General features: G+C 43.7%; 1 protein-coding gene across 1 annotated transcript in view; it reads right to left on the reverse strand.

The window, feature by feature from the left end:
• The window catches only part of chm (CHM Rab escort protein), a 189500-nt gene that overhangs the window by 40090 nt on the left and 130350 nt on the right, over nucleotides 1-19060 (reverse strand). Inside the window, exon 9 of the mRNA XM_070883035.1 lies at nucleotides 14021-14098. Coding sequence (XP_070739136.1) covers nucleotides 14021-14098 — 78 coding nt within the window. The remainder of the gene's footprint in view (nucleotides 1-14020; nucleotides 14099-19060) is intronic.

A 19060-nucleotide genomic window follows, 5' to 3' on the forward strand; every position in this document is an offset into this window, starting at 1 on the left:
GTTGGGAGCACAATGTTGTGCGACTCGTTTAGCCCCCATAAAAGGAGTTTTTGCGCTTCGCCCAGACGAAAAACCGGTCGCAAATCTGTCGAAATTTTCGCCCAATGTCTTTGAGGGGTCAGAGACAGAATATATTTGATTGGAGGTAAGAAGCAATGAAGGAGCTATTATGCTACTTGGTGTATTGTATAGGCCGCCAAATAGTGGGAAGGAGTTAGAGGAGCAGATTTGCAAAGAAATTACTGAGAAGTGCAAGAACTATAGAGTAGTGATAATTGGAGCCTTTAACTACCTCAGTATTTAATGTGGCAGTGATTGTGTTCAGGGCAGAAAAGGGGAGGAACTTCTGAAGTGTGTTCAGGAGAATTTTCTGGATCAGTACGTTTCCTGCTCAACAAAGAACGAGGTGTTGCTGGATCTAGTCCTGGGGAAGCAAGAGGGTCAAGTGGAAAATGTCACAGTCGGGGAGCACCTCAGGAATATTGTTCATAGTATCGTACGGTTTAGATTAGTTATGGAGAAGGACATGGAGGATGGCTAATTTCAGCGAATTGAGGGGTGATCTGGCACGGGTAAATTGGAGTCAAAGACTGGCAGATAGAAATGTAATGGACCAATGGGCGGCCTTTAAAAAGGAGATAGTTCGGGTACAGTATAGGTACATTCCCATAAGAGGGATGGGAGGGCAACCAAAGCCAGAGCTTCATTGATGACAAAGGAGGGAGGACGAAACAGAAAACGGGGGCATATGACAGATTTCAGCTTAATAATACAATGGTGAATCAGGTTGAATATAAAAAGTCCAGAGGACATGTGAAAAAGGAAATTAGAGTGGCAAAAAGAGAGTACGAGAGTAGATTGGCGGCTAACATAAAAGGGAATCCAAAGGTCTGCTATAGGCATATTAACAGTAAAAGGTTTGTCAGAGGAGCGGTGCGGTTGATTAGGGACCAAAATGGAGAACTATTGGTGGAGGAAGAAGGCATGGCTGAGATACTAAATGAGTACTTTGCATCGGTGTTTACCAAGGAAGAGGACTTTGCCAAAGCTACAATAAACGAGGGGGTTGCCAGGATGCTGGATGAGATAAAAAATAAAGAGGAGGTACTAGGAAGGCTGGCAGTATTTAAAGTGGGTAAGTCACCCGGTCCACAGGGAATGCATCCTAAATTGCTGAGGGAAGAGTAGAAATTGCGGAAGTGCTGGCCACAATCTTCCAATCTTCCTTAAACACAGGTGGTGCCAAAGGACTGGAGGATTACAAATTTTACACCTTTGTTCAAAAAAAAGGGAGGAGGATAAACCTGACAATTACAGGCCAGTCAGTTTAACACCGGTGGTGGGGAAGCTTTTAGACACAATAATCCAGGAGAAAATTAACAGCCACTTCCACAAGCATGAACGAATAAAGAGCCAGCATGGATTTGTTAAGGGCAAATCGTGTTTGACTAAATTGATTGAGTGTTCTCATGGGATAAGAGAGATGGTGGATAAGGGCAGTGCAGTGATGTTATATCTATGGACTTTCAAAAGGCATTTGATTGCTCTTCGAAAGAGTCGGTGCAGATTAGATGGGCTAAATGGCCTCCTTCTGTGCTGTACTATTCTATGGGGGAAAGCTTTGTCCTGTTAGCACGGGCGCTAGACCAGTATCACTGGGGTGAGGCAAAATCCAGCACCACGCCAAATCTGGTCCCCCCCCCGCCAAAGCACCGGCGGTAAGAAGCATCGCCGGGAACGTCAACGCCAGGTAGATCATGATATCAGTGAGTGTGCATCGTTCACTGACTGCCCGATTTGGAAAATTGATTCTCACCACTTACCTCACCACCTGGAGTAAACACTGACAGGGAGAGCTGGTGTGCAGCACCAGGAAGCCAGCTCCTGGGATATTATTTAAAGAGAGCATCAGCAGTCACTCACTGCTGTCAGGTTAGTGCAGTTTCAGTGCTTTTTTCTTACATTCACCCACTGCAAACGTTTCAGTAATTTAAAGGTTCTTTTGTATCAGGAGTTGTCTGGCAACTAAAAAGTAACTACATTTAATCTTCAAAGATTCAAACTGCCACACTTGGTAACATTAATGGGGGCTGTACTGGCATGCCACCACGTCCTCCAGGGTCTATGACAAGAGGGAGCGTAGGCAGCGAGAAAGATGGGAACATGTGCGCAGAGGGAGGAGGAGGGACATCAGGGCTCTGAACAGGTGGTCTTATCCTTTGAAGGTATTCCAAGAGCACTTCTCCTACTATCAATTAAGCACTTCACTAAGGAGGTAGTCACAGAACTCTGCCAGCTCTTGCAACCAGACCTCCAGCCTCAGACCAGGGTGTCCACTGCTCTTCCAGTGGCAGTCAAGGTCACTGTGGCCCTCAATTTTTTTTGCCAGTGGATTTTTCCAGTCTGCAACAGGAGACATAGCCAACATCTCATAGTTCACCATCCATCGCTGCAACCAGGAGGGCAGAGGCTCTCTACAGCAAGAGAAAGGACTACATTGGCTTCCCGATTGCCAGAGAGAAGCAGGATGAGCGTGCATGTGGTTTTGCCAGGATAGCAGGCTTCCCTGGATGCAGGGCGCTAGCGACTGCACCCACGTGACTTTGCGGGCACCACATAATAATCCTGAGATCTTCCTTAATCGCAAAGGCCACCAATCACTTAATGTGCAGTAGGTGTGCGACTACAGACCGCAAATCCTTACCGTCAATGCCCACTATCCTGGCAGCAGCCACAATGCCTTCATCCTGAGCCAGACTGGTGTGCCAATGCTCTTCCAGCCACCATGTCAAGCTGCTCTGAGACAAGGGCTATCTGCTCTCCACCTGGCTCATGACTCCTCTCCACAATCCCAGCACTCATATAATGAGAGCCATGTTGCCACCAGGAACATTGTCAAGGAAACCATTGGTTTATTGAAGCAACGGTTCCGCTGTCATGATTGCTCAGGAGGAGCCCTCCAGTACTCGCCAGAGCGGGAATACCATTTCGTGGTGATCTGCTGTATGGTCCACAACTTGGCCATCATGAGGGCGCAACCCTTGCCAGCAGGGATTACGGGACCACCTCAGGAGGAGGGTGAGGCAGAGGAGAAGGAACAGGAGGGAGGGAGAAGGCAGCAAGACAATCAGTCTTCTGGACGGGTTGTCCGTGATCTGCTCATCAGACTCCGATTCACATGAATGAAACCCCAGATCCCTGTAGTTCACCACATCCCCATCATACAATCCTTGTGTCATGGCGTATCACAGCATTCTCCTGGGCGCAAAGGTGAAATGAGAGACTACAAAATATTCCAAACACCATGAATAAATTTATCTATAAACCTATACATGAATTCTAATAACTAATGACCCTTGTGCCAGCCATAGCTGAATAACTGTCACTGTGTGCAAGGTGAGAGATGTGGGTATGAGTATTGGTAGCTAGAGATTGTTGGTGGGCGAGTGCTGGGGTTGTGGTGCTTTGGGCAGTGTGTGAAGATTGTGATACAGATGGTGGTATGTAGCATTTGATGAAGCATTCATTCACTCTGACCACCCAAGTGAGCTCGTTAAATACCTTCCTGCACTGTGTGGGGGTCCTGGGGACCACAGTGTTGCCCGAGACGTACTGCACTACCTCCCTCCACATGGTGCAGAAGACTTGCAGCAAGGGCCTCCCTGCCACTTGCCGGTAGAGCACCGCCCTCCGTCTCTCCACAGCGAAAACTTTTGCCTCCAATGCTTCATCGGAGCATCTGCGGGCTCTCTCCCTGGGGGCATGGACCTGTCATGAGCACACCTGGTTCAGCCCTCCGGCTCCTTCACCCACTCCTGTTTGCTGAGGCTGCTCCATAGCCAGCAATGTCGAGAATGAGATGCTACAGCATCAATGAACTGCCCCTTTCATTAGTGAAAAAAGCCCATGGCAATGATGAGTTGCAATTAAACTGCACCCGACATTGGTCCACCCTTTAAGCTTTGGTTTTAAGACTTGATTTAGGACTCCAATCATTTTATTGAGCAGTGAGCATGAATTTTCGTGTAGTCTAAAGCATGTGTGCCTGGCACTAATTCTCCAACTTTTCTACTGATACCGCCCATTCCTTGGCTATAATGAATTTCTATATTGAATCCACGTAAACTGAGCAAAGGTTAGGCATTGACTCGGAGACATTTTTGATTGACAATTACACACCACACAGTGTATTTACTCAATTAAACCATATGTTTCCTAGACATGGTGACAATAACCAGACAATACTCATGAGGTCACAAGAATAATTAAGTATAATTTCCTTAAACTTGTATTCTAGCAATCTGCTTATCCACCCAATATTTTATTTACCTTTGCCAATGTTACTCTGCAATACAACTCTTGCAATGTTTGGTAAACTATTACAATCAGACCCGTTTCTTCTCTCCTTACGTACACTTACAATAAACTCTTCAATTTGGAACGTTTAGTATTTTTAAGCATGCAATATGCATAACCTTACATGGTTCAGTGTTAGCTTTCACTTACAGCTCATCTGGTAAGTACTTGAATTTTATTCCTTCGCTATGAACACTCTGCAGAGTTTAATGTGCACATTTAGGATGTTTATAGTTTACAATTTGAGATATCCTGCTCATACCAACTGCTCAATTAGAATTACTGTCACTAACATTTGATATTTCCCACTATTTCGAGAAATTATCCAATTTACTACTTCCTCCTTTATGCCAACAGCTTTCACTTCAGAAAAGGTATCTTGTGACTGACCGCATCAAATGCCTTCTCAATTGCTTCATGGAAAATTTTCACATTGAGGAAAAAAAATTACAAGCCCTTTAACAACTCAACAATTGTGCATTGATAAAAATATCTATTTTTTGTCTATATTCAAATTTAATTGCATTCTGTGCTGATCAACACCCAAGGTCTCACAAAGGATTTTTCAGGAAAACACATTCAGTTCCAGGTGAGCTGGCTGCTGTGTTCTTCATAAGCACAAAAAGGTAAGGCTGAGAATACCAAGTTTAAAATGCCAATTGGCCAGAGTTATCACATTCAATGACGAGCATCTTATACCATTGTCAAAGATTTCCTACATTCAATATTAATGAATAGCTGTTTGTTCTTATGTAATTATGTACGATGTAATCACCTATTGCTTTTGTTCGAAATGGCTGCTCGGGTGTTCACAAGCCACCTGGACACAGGTCAAAAGATAGGCTCCAGCCCGAGATACTGACTTTGACTGGCAACCGTTTGAGACCTTACAAAAATGGACAGCATCACTGACTGGCTGGAGATCTCATTGAATGATAGCTCAATTATCAGAATCCTCCTCGTACAGAATTATATTGGGCACCAGAAGCCAGCCCAGTCAGTTTTGTCTCTCAGCCAATATAGCTACAGTGCTGTGCGTTGATACAGTTGGTGCCTGTTCAGCCAGGTAGTTAGGCTGGATTGTGGTTACCTTAGGTAAACTACTATTTAAAATCAGTTTAGTGAGAAAACAACAGCATCTTAATTTGTTTATTTATTGAAGAGGGTAGAGAAATATTTTTGCTAGTTATACTATTGACTGTTCATTCACCTGCCTGATATAAATAAACCAATTGGTTCAAAAGCCTGAATTTTGGGTTTGGTAGAGTGAACGTCAAGTTTGCTTTCAAAGTGAGGTGAATTATGGGCAACGTGCAACATATTACAATAATAAGAGTAGAGTAAAGGTTTTCAGTTACAATCCCCGTATCTTGCTCCCATTTATCAAAATATTGGGCAGAAAAGGTGCTCTCCAGATCATTGGAAATGTGAGGTCCACTTACAGGAGTGGCCGATGATACTGAACCCAAGCAAATTTTCAGTGTAGTAACTCAAAAACTCAACCATCTCATGTCATGGTTTGATTGCTCATTAAAAGATGAAACGGTGATTGGATCAAATGTTGGTTGAAAGAAAGGGACATAAATATATCCCTAATTTTTAAGTTGGAACGATTCTTCAACTGGTTGGCCTCAGAAGGCTTTATGGGAAGGAAAAATTAATTTGTTCCTGTTCCTTAGTACCAAGTGACCTACAGTGCAGCAAGGGAAGGAACGTAGGGAACTGAAAAATATGATTATTTTAGATCTATTTTTTGAGAAGATTATTTCAAAATTTAACTCTGGGGGCTAATAGAAACATAGAAAATAGGTGCAGGAGTAGGCCATTCGGCCCTTGGAGCCTGCCCGACATTCAATAAGATCATGGCTGATCATTCCTTCAGTATCCCTTTCCTGCTTTCTCTCCATACCCCTTGACCCCCTTAACCGTAAGGGCCATATCTAACTCCCTCTTGAATATATCCAATGAACTGGCATCAAAAACTCTCTGCGGCAGGGAATTCCACAGGTCAACAACTCTGAGTGAAGAAGTTTCTCCTCATCTCAGTCCTAAATGGCCTACCCCTTATCCTAAGACTATGTCCCCTGGTTCTGCACTTCCCCAACATCGAGACCATTTTTCCCGCATCTAACCTGTCCAGTCCCGTCAGAATCTTATATGCTTCTATGACGATAGATTGAGTAGACTGGGTCTTTACTTGTTGGAGTTCAGAAGGATGAGGGGTGATCTTATAGAAACATTTAAAATAATGAAAGGGACAGACAAGATAGAGGCAGAGAGGTTGTTTCCACTGGTCGGGGAACAGTCTCAAAATACGGGGGAGCCAATTTAAAACCGAGTTGAGAAGGAATTTCTTCTCCCAGAGGGTTGTGAAACTGTGGAATTCTCTGCCTAAGGAAGCAGTTGAGGCTAGCTCATTGAATGCATTCAAATCACAGATCGATAGATTTTTAACCAATAAGGGTTACGGGGAGTGGGCGGGTAAGTGGAGCTGAGTCCACGGCCAGATCAGCCATGATCTTGTTGGGTGGTGGAGCAGGCTCGAGGGGCTAGATGGCCTACTCCTGTTCCTAATTCTTATGTTCTTATGAGATCCCCTCTCATCCTTCTCAATGCCAGTGAATAAAGGCCCAGTTGATCCAGTCTCTCCTCATATGTCAGTCAAGCCATCCATGGAATCAGTCTGATGAATCTTCGCTGCACTCCCTCAATAGCAAGAACGTTCTTCCTCAGACTAGGAGACCAAAACTGAACACAATATTCCAGGTGAAGCCTCACTAAGGCCCTGTACAACTGCAGTAAGACCTCCCTGCTCATATATGCAAATCCCCTAGTTATGAAGGCCAACATACCATTTGCCTTCTTTATCGCCTGCTGTACTTGTGTGCCCACTTTAAGTGACTGATGAACCATGACACCCAGGTCTCGTTGCACCACCCCTTTTTCTAGTCTGCCGCCATTCAGATAATAGTCTGCCTTTGTGTTTTTGCCCCCAAAATGGATAAGCTCACATTTATCCACATTATACTGCATCTGCCATGTATTTGCCACCTCACCTAATCTGTCCAAGTCACCCTGCAGTCTCATAGCATCCTCCTCACAGCTCACACCACCACCCAGTTTAGTATCATCTGCAAACTTGGAGATATTACATTAACGATTTGGATGAAAGAATAGAGTGTATGTTGTAAAGAGCTGGGGTCCGAGCACTGAGCCCTGCGGCACCCCACTAGTAACTGCCTGCCATTCTGAAAAGGACCCGTTTATCCCGACTCTCTGCTTCCTGGTTCCAATTGAACCAGTTCTCTATCCATGTCAGTATATTACCCCAAATACCATGCACTTTGATTTTGTACACAAATCTCTTGTGCGGGACCTTGTCAAAAGCCTTTTGAAAGTCCAAATACACCACATCCACTGGTTCTCCCTTGTCCACTCTACTAGTTACATCCTCAAAAAATTCCAGCAGATTCGTCAAGCATGATTTCCCTTTCATAAATCCATGATGACTCGGTCCGATCCTGTCACTGCTTTCCAAATGGGCTGCTATTTCATCCTTAATGATTGATTCCAACATTTTCCCCACTACTGATGTCAGGCTAACCGGTCTATAATTACTTGCTTTCTCTCTCCCTCCTTTTTAAAAAAGTGGCGTTACATTAGCTACCCTCCAGCCCATAGGAACTGATCCAGAGTCGATGGATTGTTGGAAAATGATCACCAATGCATGCACTATTTCCCTCTAATAAGGATATCTTTCAATTCTTCCTTCTCACTAGACCCACTGTCCCCTAGTACATTCGGAAGGTTATTTGTATCTTCCTTTGTGAAGACTGAACCGAAGTATTGGTTCAATTGGTCTGCCATTTCTTTGCTCCCCATTATAAATTCACCTGAATCCGACTGCAAGGGACCTACGTTTGCCTTTACTAATCTTTTTCTCTTCGCATATCCATAGAAGCTTTTGCAGTCAGTTTTTATGTTCCCTGCAAGCTTCCTCTCGTACTCTATTTTCCCCTTCTTAATTGAACCCTGTTGAATTCTAAATTTCTCCCAGTCCTCAGGTTTGTTGCTTTTGAGAGCCAATTTATATGCCTCGTCCTTGGTTTTAATTTCCCTTGTTAGCCATGATTGAGCCACCTTCCCCGTTTTATTTTTACTCTGGACAGGGATGTACAATTGCTGAAGTTCATCCATGTGATCTTTAAATGTTTGCAATTGCTTATCCACCGTCAACCCTTTAAGTATCCTCCTGCCAGTCTATTATAGCCAATTCACATCTCATACCGTCGAAGTTACCTTTCCTTAAGTTCAGACCCTAGTTTACGAATGAACTGTGTCACTCTCCATCTTAATAAAGAATTCTACCATATTATGGTCACTTTTTCCCAAAGGGCCTTGCACAACAAGATTGCTAATTAGTCCCTTCTCATTGCACATCACCCAGTCTAGGATGGCCAGTTCCCTGGTTGATTCCTTGACATATTGGTCTAGAAAACCATCCCTAATACACTCCAGGAAATCCTCCTCCACCGCATTCTACCAGTTAGGTTAGCCCAATCTATATGTAGATTAAAGTCGCCCATGATTACTGCTGTATCTTTATTGCACACATCCCTGGAGCCATGTCTCCGTAATGCCAAATATATCATTTTCATTAATTGCTGCCTGTGCAGTTAATTCATCCACCTTATTACGAATACTCCTCGCAATGAGGCACAGAGCCTTCAGGCTTGCCTTTTTAACACACTTTGCCCCTTTTGAATCTTGCTGTAATGTGGCCCTTTTTGCCTTGGGTTTCTCTGCCCTCCACTTTTACTCATCTCCTTTCTATCTTTTGCTTCTGCCCGCCCCCCCCCATTCTTTTTCCCTCCGTCTCCCTGCATAGGTTCCCATCCCCCTGCCATATTAGTTTAACTCCTCCCCAACAGCACTAGCAAACACTCTCCCTCGGACATTGGTTCCGATCCTGCCCAGGTGCAGACCGTCCGATTTGTACTGGTCCCACCTCCCCCAGAACTGGTTCCAATGTCCCAGGAATTTGAAACCCTCCCTTCTGCACCATTTCTCAAGCCACGTATTCATCTAAGCTATCCTGCGATTCCTACTCTGACTAGCACGTGGCACTGGTAGCAATCCTGAGTTTGTTACTTTTGAGGTCCTACTTTTTAATTTAACTCCTAGCTCCCTAAATTCATCTCGTAAGACCTCATCCTGTTTTTTACCTGTATCGTTGGTACCTATATGCATCACGACAACTGGCTGTTCACCCTCCCTTTTCAGAATGTCCTGCACCCGCTCCTTGACCTAAATGATTTAAATTATTACAATGACAAGTCACACAATCCTCCACCCAAAATCCGTACCTGGTCTTCTCTACTTTTAGTTTTATGTTAGCTTAGCTTGTTTCTTTGCAATCTCCTACTGCCCCCTCTTCTGCCCAATTTTTCATTTTCTTTATTTTGTTTGCGTCTTTCCCTATGTTTAGGTTACAGAAACAGGCAGTGCAGGACCCTTTGGTAATGCAGAATGTTTTTCTCAAGAACCTTTTGCACAATAACTTAAGATGGCAATAGATCTACCTGTTGATTTGAACAGAGTCCTATCCTTTACAAATTATAGATTTCAGATACAGTCTCTTGACAAAGATCTTGAAAACACTTTAAAAGCTAGACTACTTAGCTTTTCAAAAAATTGCTCCGACTGCCCAAATGTGTGTCTTCTCTTCCATACACATTACTTGCTCAGATGATCCAAGGGAACATGACCCAGTTTATTTTCTCGAGGGACTAAGAGATTAGACTTAAGTGTGCCCTGATGAAAATCAGAACAATTGCACAAATATGAACAATGAAAGTCATTTCCCCCTCTCTCAAGTGTTCTGATTTTTTTCCTGTGCAGTTGGTGGCTCTCAATGCAGCAAGGACTAACTGCTTGCAGGAAGGGAAACTGGGATAATTTGTCATTGTATCTGTGGACACCTAGCCTTAAATTTGGAATTGGTAGGGTTGTAATTACTCCTAGATTAGCCACAGCAGAGTTCAATTTCCTCTTCCTCTCTGCTGCATCGACAATGTACCTTAATACCAAAATCAGCAGCCATTAACTATTGTGTTAATGTAATTATTCAATTTTCAATACTATTCTTGGATGTGATTGTGATGGTCAACTACAGTACAACCTTAACTATCGCCAGCTATTATCGGCGAGGTAAAAGTAGACTGATGAGTCAAAGCTGCAATAATCTTTTTCTTCTGATGCTTTGCTCCTGTTGATTAACTGGTGCCAAAGTAGTTGTTCCATCAGCTCAATTGTTAGCCCAAAACTCTCCTAGAAACCCACAACAAAGCCAGCCACAAATGTCCATTCAAATCTAATCATAGCTCCCTAGTTACAGAGATGAAGGCAATTCGTCTCCACTTGAAGCAACACCATTTGCAGCCTCTGAAGCACTGACTTCAGTGGGTCTCCCCCATTGACAACTCACCAATTGGGTAGGCAAGAGCTATCCAGTGGAGTTGCTGCTATTTATAAGGGAGGTGCACTTTTCAATGCTAGTCAGTGTCAATTGATTTCCTGAAAATGATTTTGCCCAGGTTTTTTGCTGTTGAGGTCTCGTAAAGCAAATGAGAAGTTCTTCTTCTACTCTGATGGACCAGGTGTCCAGGAAAATTTGCCAATGACAATGGATAAAGGCAGCAGAGCATATCAATGCCAGATGCGTTGTACCCAGGACACAGCAGCAATGCAAGAAGAAATTTGATGACCTCACCAGGACTGCCAAGGCGCCCCTTCACACCTCTCTTATTCTCCACATATTCTTGTAGCACCTTACTTTAGCTCCCACACTAGCAATCTTTCCTCCTCTTCTTCCCCTCCAATCACAATGGACCATTTGTCTGCACCATTTTCTACTTGCACAATCAGGACTTGCTACGGCCCTCAACTACTTCCTCATCTTGGCCACACTTGCTGCTTCTTCCCGTCATCACGTGCACTATTCAAAGATGCCTCACATGTCTTCAAAACCTTTCAATGGGGTACAAACTAACGCAGTTCCACTCCACTTGCAGAAGCTCACCCAGCAGAAGGGAGAGTGCATATACTCACACCAATGCAAGAAGCAATCACTTATATAATTGGCAGAGAGATGACATGCAAGATTAGAGATGGCGAGGCTGGAGACCACACAATGAATGTTGTTTGGGCATCTACCCTTCTTTCTCATTTTATGCTTAATGGTCTCACTCACACACCCAGCAAGACAATGTGATTGTGCATTACGCTATTGCTCACTCGTGTCAGTGTGAGTTAACCCTCATCTCTCTTTTTCTCATCCCTCCAAGGATCATCGCAGAAATCAGTAACACACAAAATGAGTTAGAGGGGTCTACACTGGGTAATTCACCAAGCTCAAGTGAGCAAGAAAAACAACTTGCATTTATATAGTGCCTCTAACGTAGCAAAACGTCCCAAGGCACTTTACAGGAGTATTATTGAACAAAATTTGACACCGAGCCACATAGAAACATAGAAAATATGTGCAGTAGGTCATTCGGCCCTTCGAGCCTGCACCACCATTCAATATGATCATGGCTGATCATGCAACTTCAGTACCCCATTCCTGCTTTCTCTCCATACCCCTTGATCCCATTTAGCCGTAAGGGCCACATCTAATTCCCTTTTGAATATGTCTAATGAACTGGCCTCAACAACTTTCTGTGGTAGAGAATTCCACAAGTTCACAATTTTCTGAGTGAAGAAGTTTCTCCTCATCTCGGTCCTAAATGGCTTAACCCTTATCATTAGACTGTTACCTCTGGCTCTGGACTTCCCCAACATCGGCAACATTCTTCCTGCATCTACCCTTTCCAATTCAGTCAGAATTTTATATGTTGCTATGATTCTTCTAAATTTCAGTGAATATAAGCTTAGTCGATCCAGTCTTTCTTCGTATGTCAGTCCTGCCATCCCGGGAATCAGTCTGGTGAACCTTCGCTGCACTCCCTCAATAGCAAGAATATCCTTCCTCAGATTAGGAGACCAAAACTGTACACAATATTTAAGGTGTGGCCTCACCAAGGCCCTGTACAACTGCAGGAAGACCTCCCTGCTCCTATACTCAATTCCTCACGCTATGAAGGCCAACATACCATTTGCCTTCTTCACCGCCTACTGTACCTGCATGCCAACCTTCAATGACTGATGTACCATGACACCCAGGTCTTGTTGCACCTCCCCTTTTCCTAATCTGTCACCATTCAGGTAATATTCTGCCTTCCTGTTTTTGCCACCAAAGTGGATAACCTCACATTTATCTACATTATACTGCACCTGCCATGCATTTGCCCACTCACCTAACCTGTCCAAGTCACCCTGCAGCCTCTTAGCATCCTCCTCACAGCTCACACTGCCACCCAGCTTAGTGTCATCTGCAAACTTGGAGATATTACATTCAATTCCTTCGTCAAAATCATTAATGTATATTGTAAATAGCTGGGGTCGTAGCACTGAACCTTGCGGTACCCCACTACTCACTGATATTAGAATAGGTGACCAAAAGCTTGGGCAAAGAGATAGATTTTAAGGAGCATCTTAAAGATGGAGCGAGAGGTAAAGAGGCATAGGTGTATCAGAAGGGAATTCCAGAACTTAGGTGTGATGATGGAAACCGTGGATGTGTGAGAGGAAGTTACAGAGATAGTGATGGGCCAGGCCATGGAGGGATTTGAACACAAGGATGAGAATTTTAAATTCAAGATGTTGCTGAACCAGGAGCCAATGCAGATCAGCGAGCACAGGGGCGATGGGTGAATGGGGCTTGGTGCGAGTTAGGAGCTGAAGTTTAGAGAGGGTGAAAGGTGCTCTAATTTTGATTCGATACTGTTTGGGAACAATATTTTAAGCCGACAAACATTCCTTGATTGCGCCACTAATTCCTCCAAAAGATTTATTTCTGAAGTTATCAGCTGATGGCCTGTACCACCTAGATATTTCACATCTGAACCAAGTGAAACTAACAGAACAAATAGAACAATTCATTTGACATTACCACCTTGCACAAACAGTCTTCTTCAATCATACCCTTATGAAACTCTTGCGGGCTGTTATTACTCATCTCAAATGGGACACACAGGTGCACAGGCCTGGTTGAATTTTACCACTGTAGATAAAAGGGTTTATCAAATGGGAAGAGGCGACCCAGTTTGCTGCAATGAACTCTCTAAAAATTCATTAAAGTCTTTCCCTTTTTGGAATGACATGCATTATCAACAGCGATTAATCTGGTGAATCTTTTGGTGAACTCAATTTATAAAATGCAACAACAGAGAGCCTTTTTGTCTTCAGATGAAAATCAATTAGTGTAGGTAAGGCCACAAGGAAAAACTAACATCACTCATCACTAGCCCCTGGCAGCTCAAATGATTTGTCTTCCAAGCTTGGGTGATCAGGAGCTGTTGTAATATCTCAGGAAAATTAATTTTGTTTCTATATTCTAGACCGAGTTTCCTTGTTTGGTGGACCTTTACACAAATAACTTTTAATCAAGGCTGATCTTTGATTAATACCATAGATGATCTCAGAAGAAGGCTCCTTTTTCATGAGCCCTTACAGTTTTCCCCGATACGCTGTGTGAAAGGCAGGTCATTGCCTTTGTCCTTACCTCGCTGTTTCTCTGTCGACCACCAAGCATTGCACTGAATGTCGCAAACAGTACGTTCCACCAAAGACTGCAGACATCCTGTAGAATATAAGGTAAATATTGTAATATCCTTCACTACCAAGAATTAAAATTTTTACATCTTACATTTAAATTGAAGAGAACAAGTAATACTACTGTAACTCCGGTTGAGTTCTCTACTTTCAGTTCTATGATTAACTGTATTTCAGATTTAAATTAGATAAAAACAGTCAGGCATTGAAATTGAAATGTTCCCAAAATAAATGCTAATTTACCAAATGCAAAAGAATACAGCAACTATTTAAAGCGCCTCTCCCTATCAACAATCTTTGAGTCACCAAATTCCTTACCTGTACTCTGCAATTTTAAGTTCAAGATATTTATTTCATATACTGCTGTTATTGTCTGTTGGGAACTGTATTTCATCTCTGGGTGTAAGCTATCCAGATAGCGCTCTCAAAAAAACACTAGAATGGCAGTGTCTCCTATAAATGTTAATTACCTTCAAAAGATGTTGAATTATAATGACAGTATACAGTGGATAGCAGGATTGCTGGATGCATGTCACATCACCGTAACTCTTGGTTAAAACAGATCTATAATGTTGCTTTTTTCAGCTGCTAGTGCACTATGTGTTTAGTGGCATGCTCGTATACAAAGTATAGCAAAAAGATGCATTGATTATTTTTGCTACAAACATTCAATAGATTGTTTTTTTTAAGTATTCAATTGAAAATATACACCAACAACTGGTTTGTTTGATTTAGCAGCTTTTTTGAAAATATAAAAACTTTGGTGTCTTAATATTACAGAAATTAACTATTAGATTCCATTGAGAAAGATGGATTTGCTAAGAGGCAGGATGATCTAAAGAGCAGTAATACATTTTACTATTACACTGAACTAATTTAGGTTACAAGACATCTTTGTCCAGTTTCCTCTGCTGCAGCACTTCATACGCAGTACGATATATTATTGTTAAATTATTAAATATATTAAAATTATTCATCCATCTACTCCAGACATTGTACTGTTACAGGTGCACAACAATCTTAAAAATGCTTCTGATCTGCATTCTGAAACTCACCAGCACATGCCAATCAACAAAGCTCCCAGACCAAACTACAAACAGATCATTACACAAACAGCTAAGATCAATTAAATGTTGTGCCTTTAAAGGGATACAACTCCACATTAGCAGAATATATTGTGCATTGTATGGTATAGTATGCCCGCTCTAATAAAGTAGTGTAATAAGCCATGTCATGGGAGAGCTGCGAATATTTATAGATTGATTTAATGTTTGAAGGCTTTAAGGGATCACAATTAAAATTACAGGCTGCAAACAGAACCTGTAGATGCAAACCCCACTGGTCTGCAGTACAAACAAACACACTTCTTTCAATATTGCAGAGTTAAAACATTGTGAAAAGCTTTGTGCCCCAGAATTCCAAAGATTCACGACCCTCAGCGAAGAAATTCCTCCTCATTTCTGTTTTAAATGGGCGGCCCCTTATTCTGAAACCCTGGGCCCAAGTTTCGGCCTCAGTTGCTCCTGATTTTTTGGAGCAACTGGTGTAGAACAGAGTATCTTAGAAATTCAAATTCTCGGCATTTAGTTTGCTCCAGTTCTAGTCAGTTAGAACAGTTTCACTTTGGACAGAATTTTTTTTCAAAAGGGGGCGTGTCCGACCACTTACGCCTGTTTTCAAAGTTTCGGCAGTGAAAACTTACTCCAAACGAACAGAATGGAGTAAGTGAAGATTTTTGTACGTTCGAAAAAACCTTGTCTACACTTTAGAAAATCAGGCGTAGGTTACAAATTAGGCGTAGGGAATGGGGAGGAGCGGTTTAAAGGGAAGTTTACAAACATTAAACACTTCAGTTTTACAAATAAAGAGCATTATAGAGAGGACCATTGGCATCTTGAAACAGCTTTTCCGATGCCTGGACCATTCCGGAGGCCACTTGCAATACTTCCCTGAGATTGTCGATCAGTTCACTGTTGTGTGCTGTATGCTGCATAATTTAGCCATCATGAGGCAGCAGCACCTGGTAGTGGAAGAAGACCCACCTGAGGTGAGAGTGGCTCATGATGATGATGTGGAAGATGCAGGTGGCGAGCAGGAGGATGATGATGAGGATGCGGATGATGATGATGATGACTACGAGGATGAGGAAACCATGCAAGTCTCTGAGGCCGGAGCAGGACGTCGGAGGAGGGCGGGCCATCGTGCCCCCTTAACGATTGCTCGAGCCTTGCACCAGCAGCTCATCTGTGAATACTTTGCTGATGCCTGAGGGTTCAGCGACAACTATTCTGCATGGACATGTTTTATTTTTTGGAGCTGTTCCTAATCTTGTGTTGTGTTAATGGAACATGATTCAGTTTTAATGTAAAATATATTTTATTCAAAACTTTGCCTTAGTGTAATAAAATTATTCTTGTACCAAACTTTACTCTTTAAGATCACTTAAATGTTAAGATCACTTATAAACTTGTAAAGTTACATAACTTACAAAAATAATCCAATGTGAGAACAGTGAGTGAAGTGACATAAACAACAACAATAACAGCAGCAAAGAAAAACTGCCCCATCTCTCATCCCCCTTGGTCTAAGGCCGCCCGCTGCGCTTGGTCTTGGACTCACCACCATCCCTGCCCGCAGGCGCAGTGTTTCTGTGGTATACACCAAGATTCTTCTTTATAACATCTCGGCCACTGGGCACCTCTCGGGGGTGGGGGGGCGCGTCAGCGTCACGTGGCAAGTTGGAGGGCACGGCTTTGGGCTGTTCAGAGTTTGGCGCGGAGATTGGAGTGGGAGTGGCAGTTGATTCTGTCAATGGGCGCGGGGTCTGGGCGTCTTCCCTTACTGCAGCAGCTAACTCACACATGCCCTCCCTCATACACCCTGACAGTGTCTCAGTGGTCTGAAACATTCCCTCCCTCATGGCTTTGGTCATTGCAACTGTCGTCCTTTCCACTACCTTGGCATTCCATCCCTCATGGCCACCATTCCCTCACTGATGGGCACTATTCCCTCACTGATGTTAGTGGACATGGCTCCCATTTCCCGTGCCATTACTGTTACTTCTCCCGACAATCTTCACTCACCCCAGTTATGGTATCCAGGAGTGATCGGGGAAGGTCAATGCTCTCCCCACCGAATGCCATGATCTGAACCACATCTGTTGCATCCTGCATCTCAGGAGAGCGCGGTCGATGTCTCCTTCACCTCCCCCTGGATCTGGTTCGTGGTATCCCACTGGGAGGCGCAGGCTGGGACGTTGGGACCCTGGGTGTTACCTGCTGATTTGCACCAGCACCAACACCACTGGGACCTGTAACCTCGGAAGGTGGGGCCACGGGTGTGCAATGCTGTGGCACAACACCACCACCACCACCATCACTGGAACCCGCACTCACGGACGCTGGGAAACCATTGAATGTTGAACCACTAATCACGGAAGGGCCTGGCAAGTCAGATATGTTGACATCCTCAAGATTCAGTAGAACACTCCTATCATCGAACTCCTCCCCCATCCACTCAAACTGCCCCTCACGCCCATGTTGTTCTGGAAGGTTGATCTCCTCTTCAGGCTCGTCCACGTCTGAATCTTGATTTGGATCATCAGGATTGTCCTCAAGGTCTGCAAAATGTAACAGAACAGTCAAATGGTCAGCAGCAGAGGAGGGGGCAGGATGGGTGGCATGAGTAGGCTCACACATAGCAGGCCAGACAGCAGGTTGATTTGAAGGGCCACAATGAATTTTCATGACTTACCCACTCCCTCATGTGCGGGCCCAGCTTGTGCAGTACTGATGGTTTTTCTCCAAGCAGGACCCATCAAAGCAGCGACCCTCTCTTCCAAGGATGTCAGTGGATGCAGATTTGCCGGGCCTCCTCCTGTTTGAGTTCTTTCCCTTTTGTTGTAGGACAATTTCTTCTGCAAAGATTAAAATGCAACTTTTTAGAGATAGTGCCTTTCTGCTGGGTGGGACATATACAGCTAGTCACATTTACAATTGAAATTACATTGAATAAATGGAAATATTACTTACACTAACTACTTGACCAAGGTCCTGCCACTTCTTTTTACACTGCCTTCCAGATCTCTTGGTGTTCACCATCCGCAGAATTCTTCTGCAACTTGGTTCCAGCATTTCTTCATCTCTTTGGATGGCACTTTTGTGTGACTTCTGCTAGTATCCAGGTGCTGCCATCTGTTCTCAATGACAGTAACTAGTGACTCGACTTCGTCATGCAAGAAATTCTTTGTTCTTGGTGTACGTTGCTGCATTATTGCTGCAGCTGCTCTGAGACACTAACAGCACTTTTGCAATGCTCTGAGGCACTTAACAGCACTTTTGCAATGATCCCAAACACAGTCCTTAATTTGCATACATACAGCACCTGTCACTTTTCCAGGCATGCAGCGCTTAATTTGAGGAACCAACACAGGCAGAACACTGCTGCTTGTATTCAGCAGTTAATTCGGTTCAGTGCTCTCCTCCTGGCACAAAATCAAAACCAGCTGCGACGAACTTTAAAAATGGCCAAGTGCCAAGTTTCGGCGCTACTGAGCATGCACGCATATCGGACCCGACAACTGCGCATGTGGCAGCTGCCGGCACTGGTTTCGGCGCAAGTCTGTTGCTCCGCCCCCCCCCACTGCACTATATACACCGCGCTAGGACACGGGAGAGCGGCCAGGATGGGGCCACTTTTTTCGTACCGTTTCCATGCACAAAGTTGACGCATCTATGGTAAGTGCGCCGAAAAATGGGATTGGGGAAAATTAGGCCCCTTGTCCCATTAGTTTGCCTAGTACTTTATCTCTAGTGATAGTGATCGTTTTAAATTCTCCCCCACCCGCCCCCCCACCCCCCATCCCCCCAAAATAGCTCCTTTAAGAATTATTGGGATGTTTTTAGTGTCCTCTACTGTGAAGATCGATACAACATTTTTGTTCAAAGTCTCTGCCATTTCTGTTACCCATTATTAAATCCCCAGTCTCATC

This window comes from Pristiophorus japonicus, chromosome 6 (assembly GCF_044704955.1).
Source record: "Pristiophorus japonicus isolate sPriJap1 chromosome 6, sPriJap1.hap1, whole genome shotgun sequence".
Lineage (NCBI taxonomy): Eukaryota > Metazoa > Chordata > Chondrichthyes > Pristiophoridae > Pristiophorus > Pristiophorus japonicus.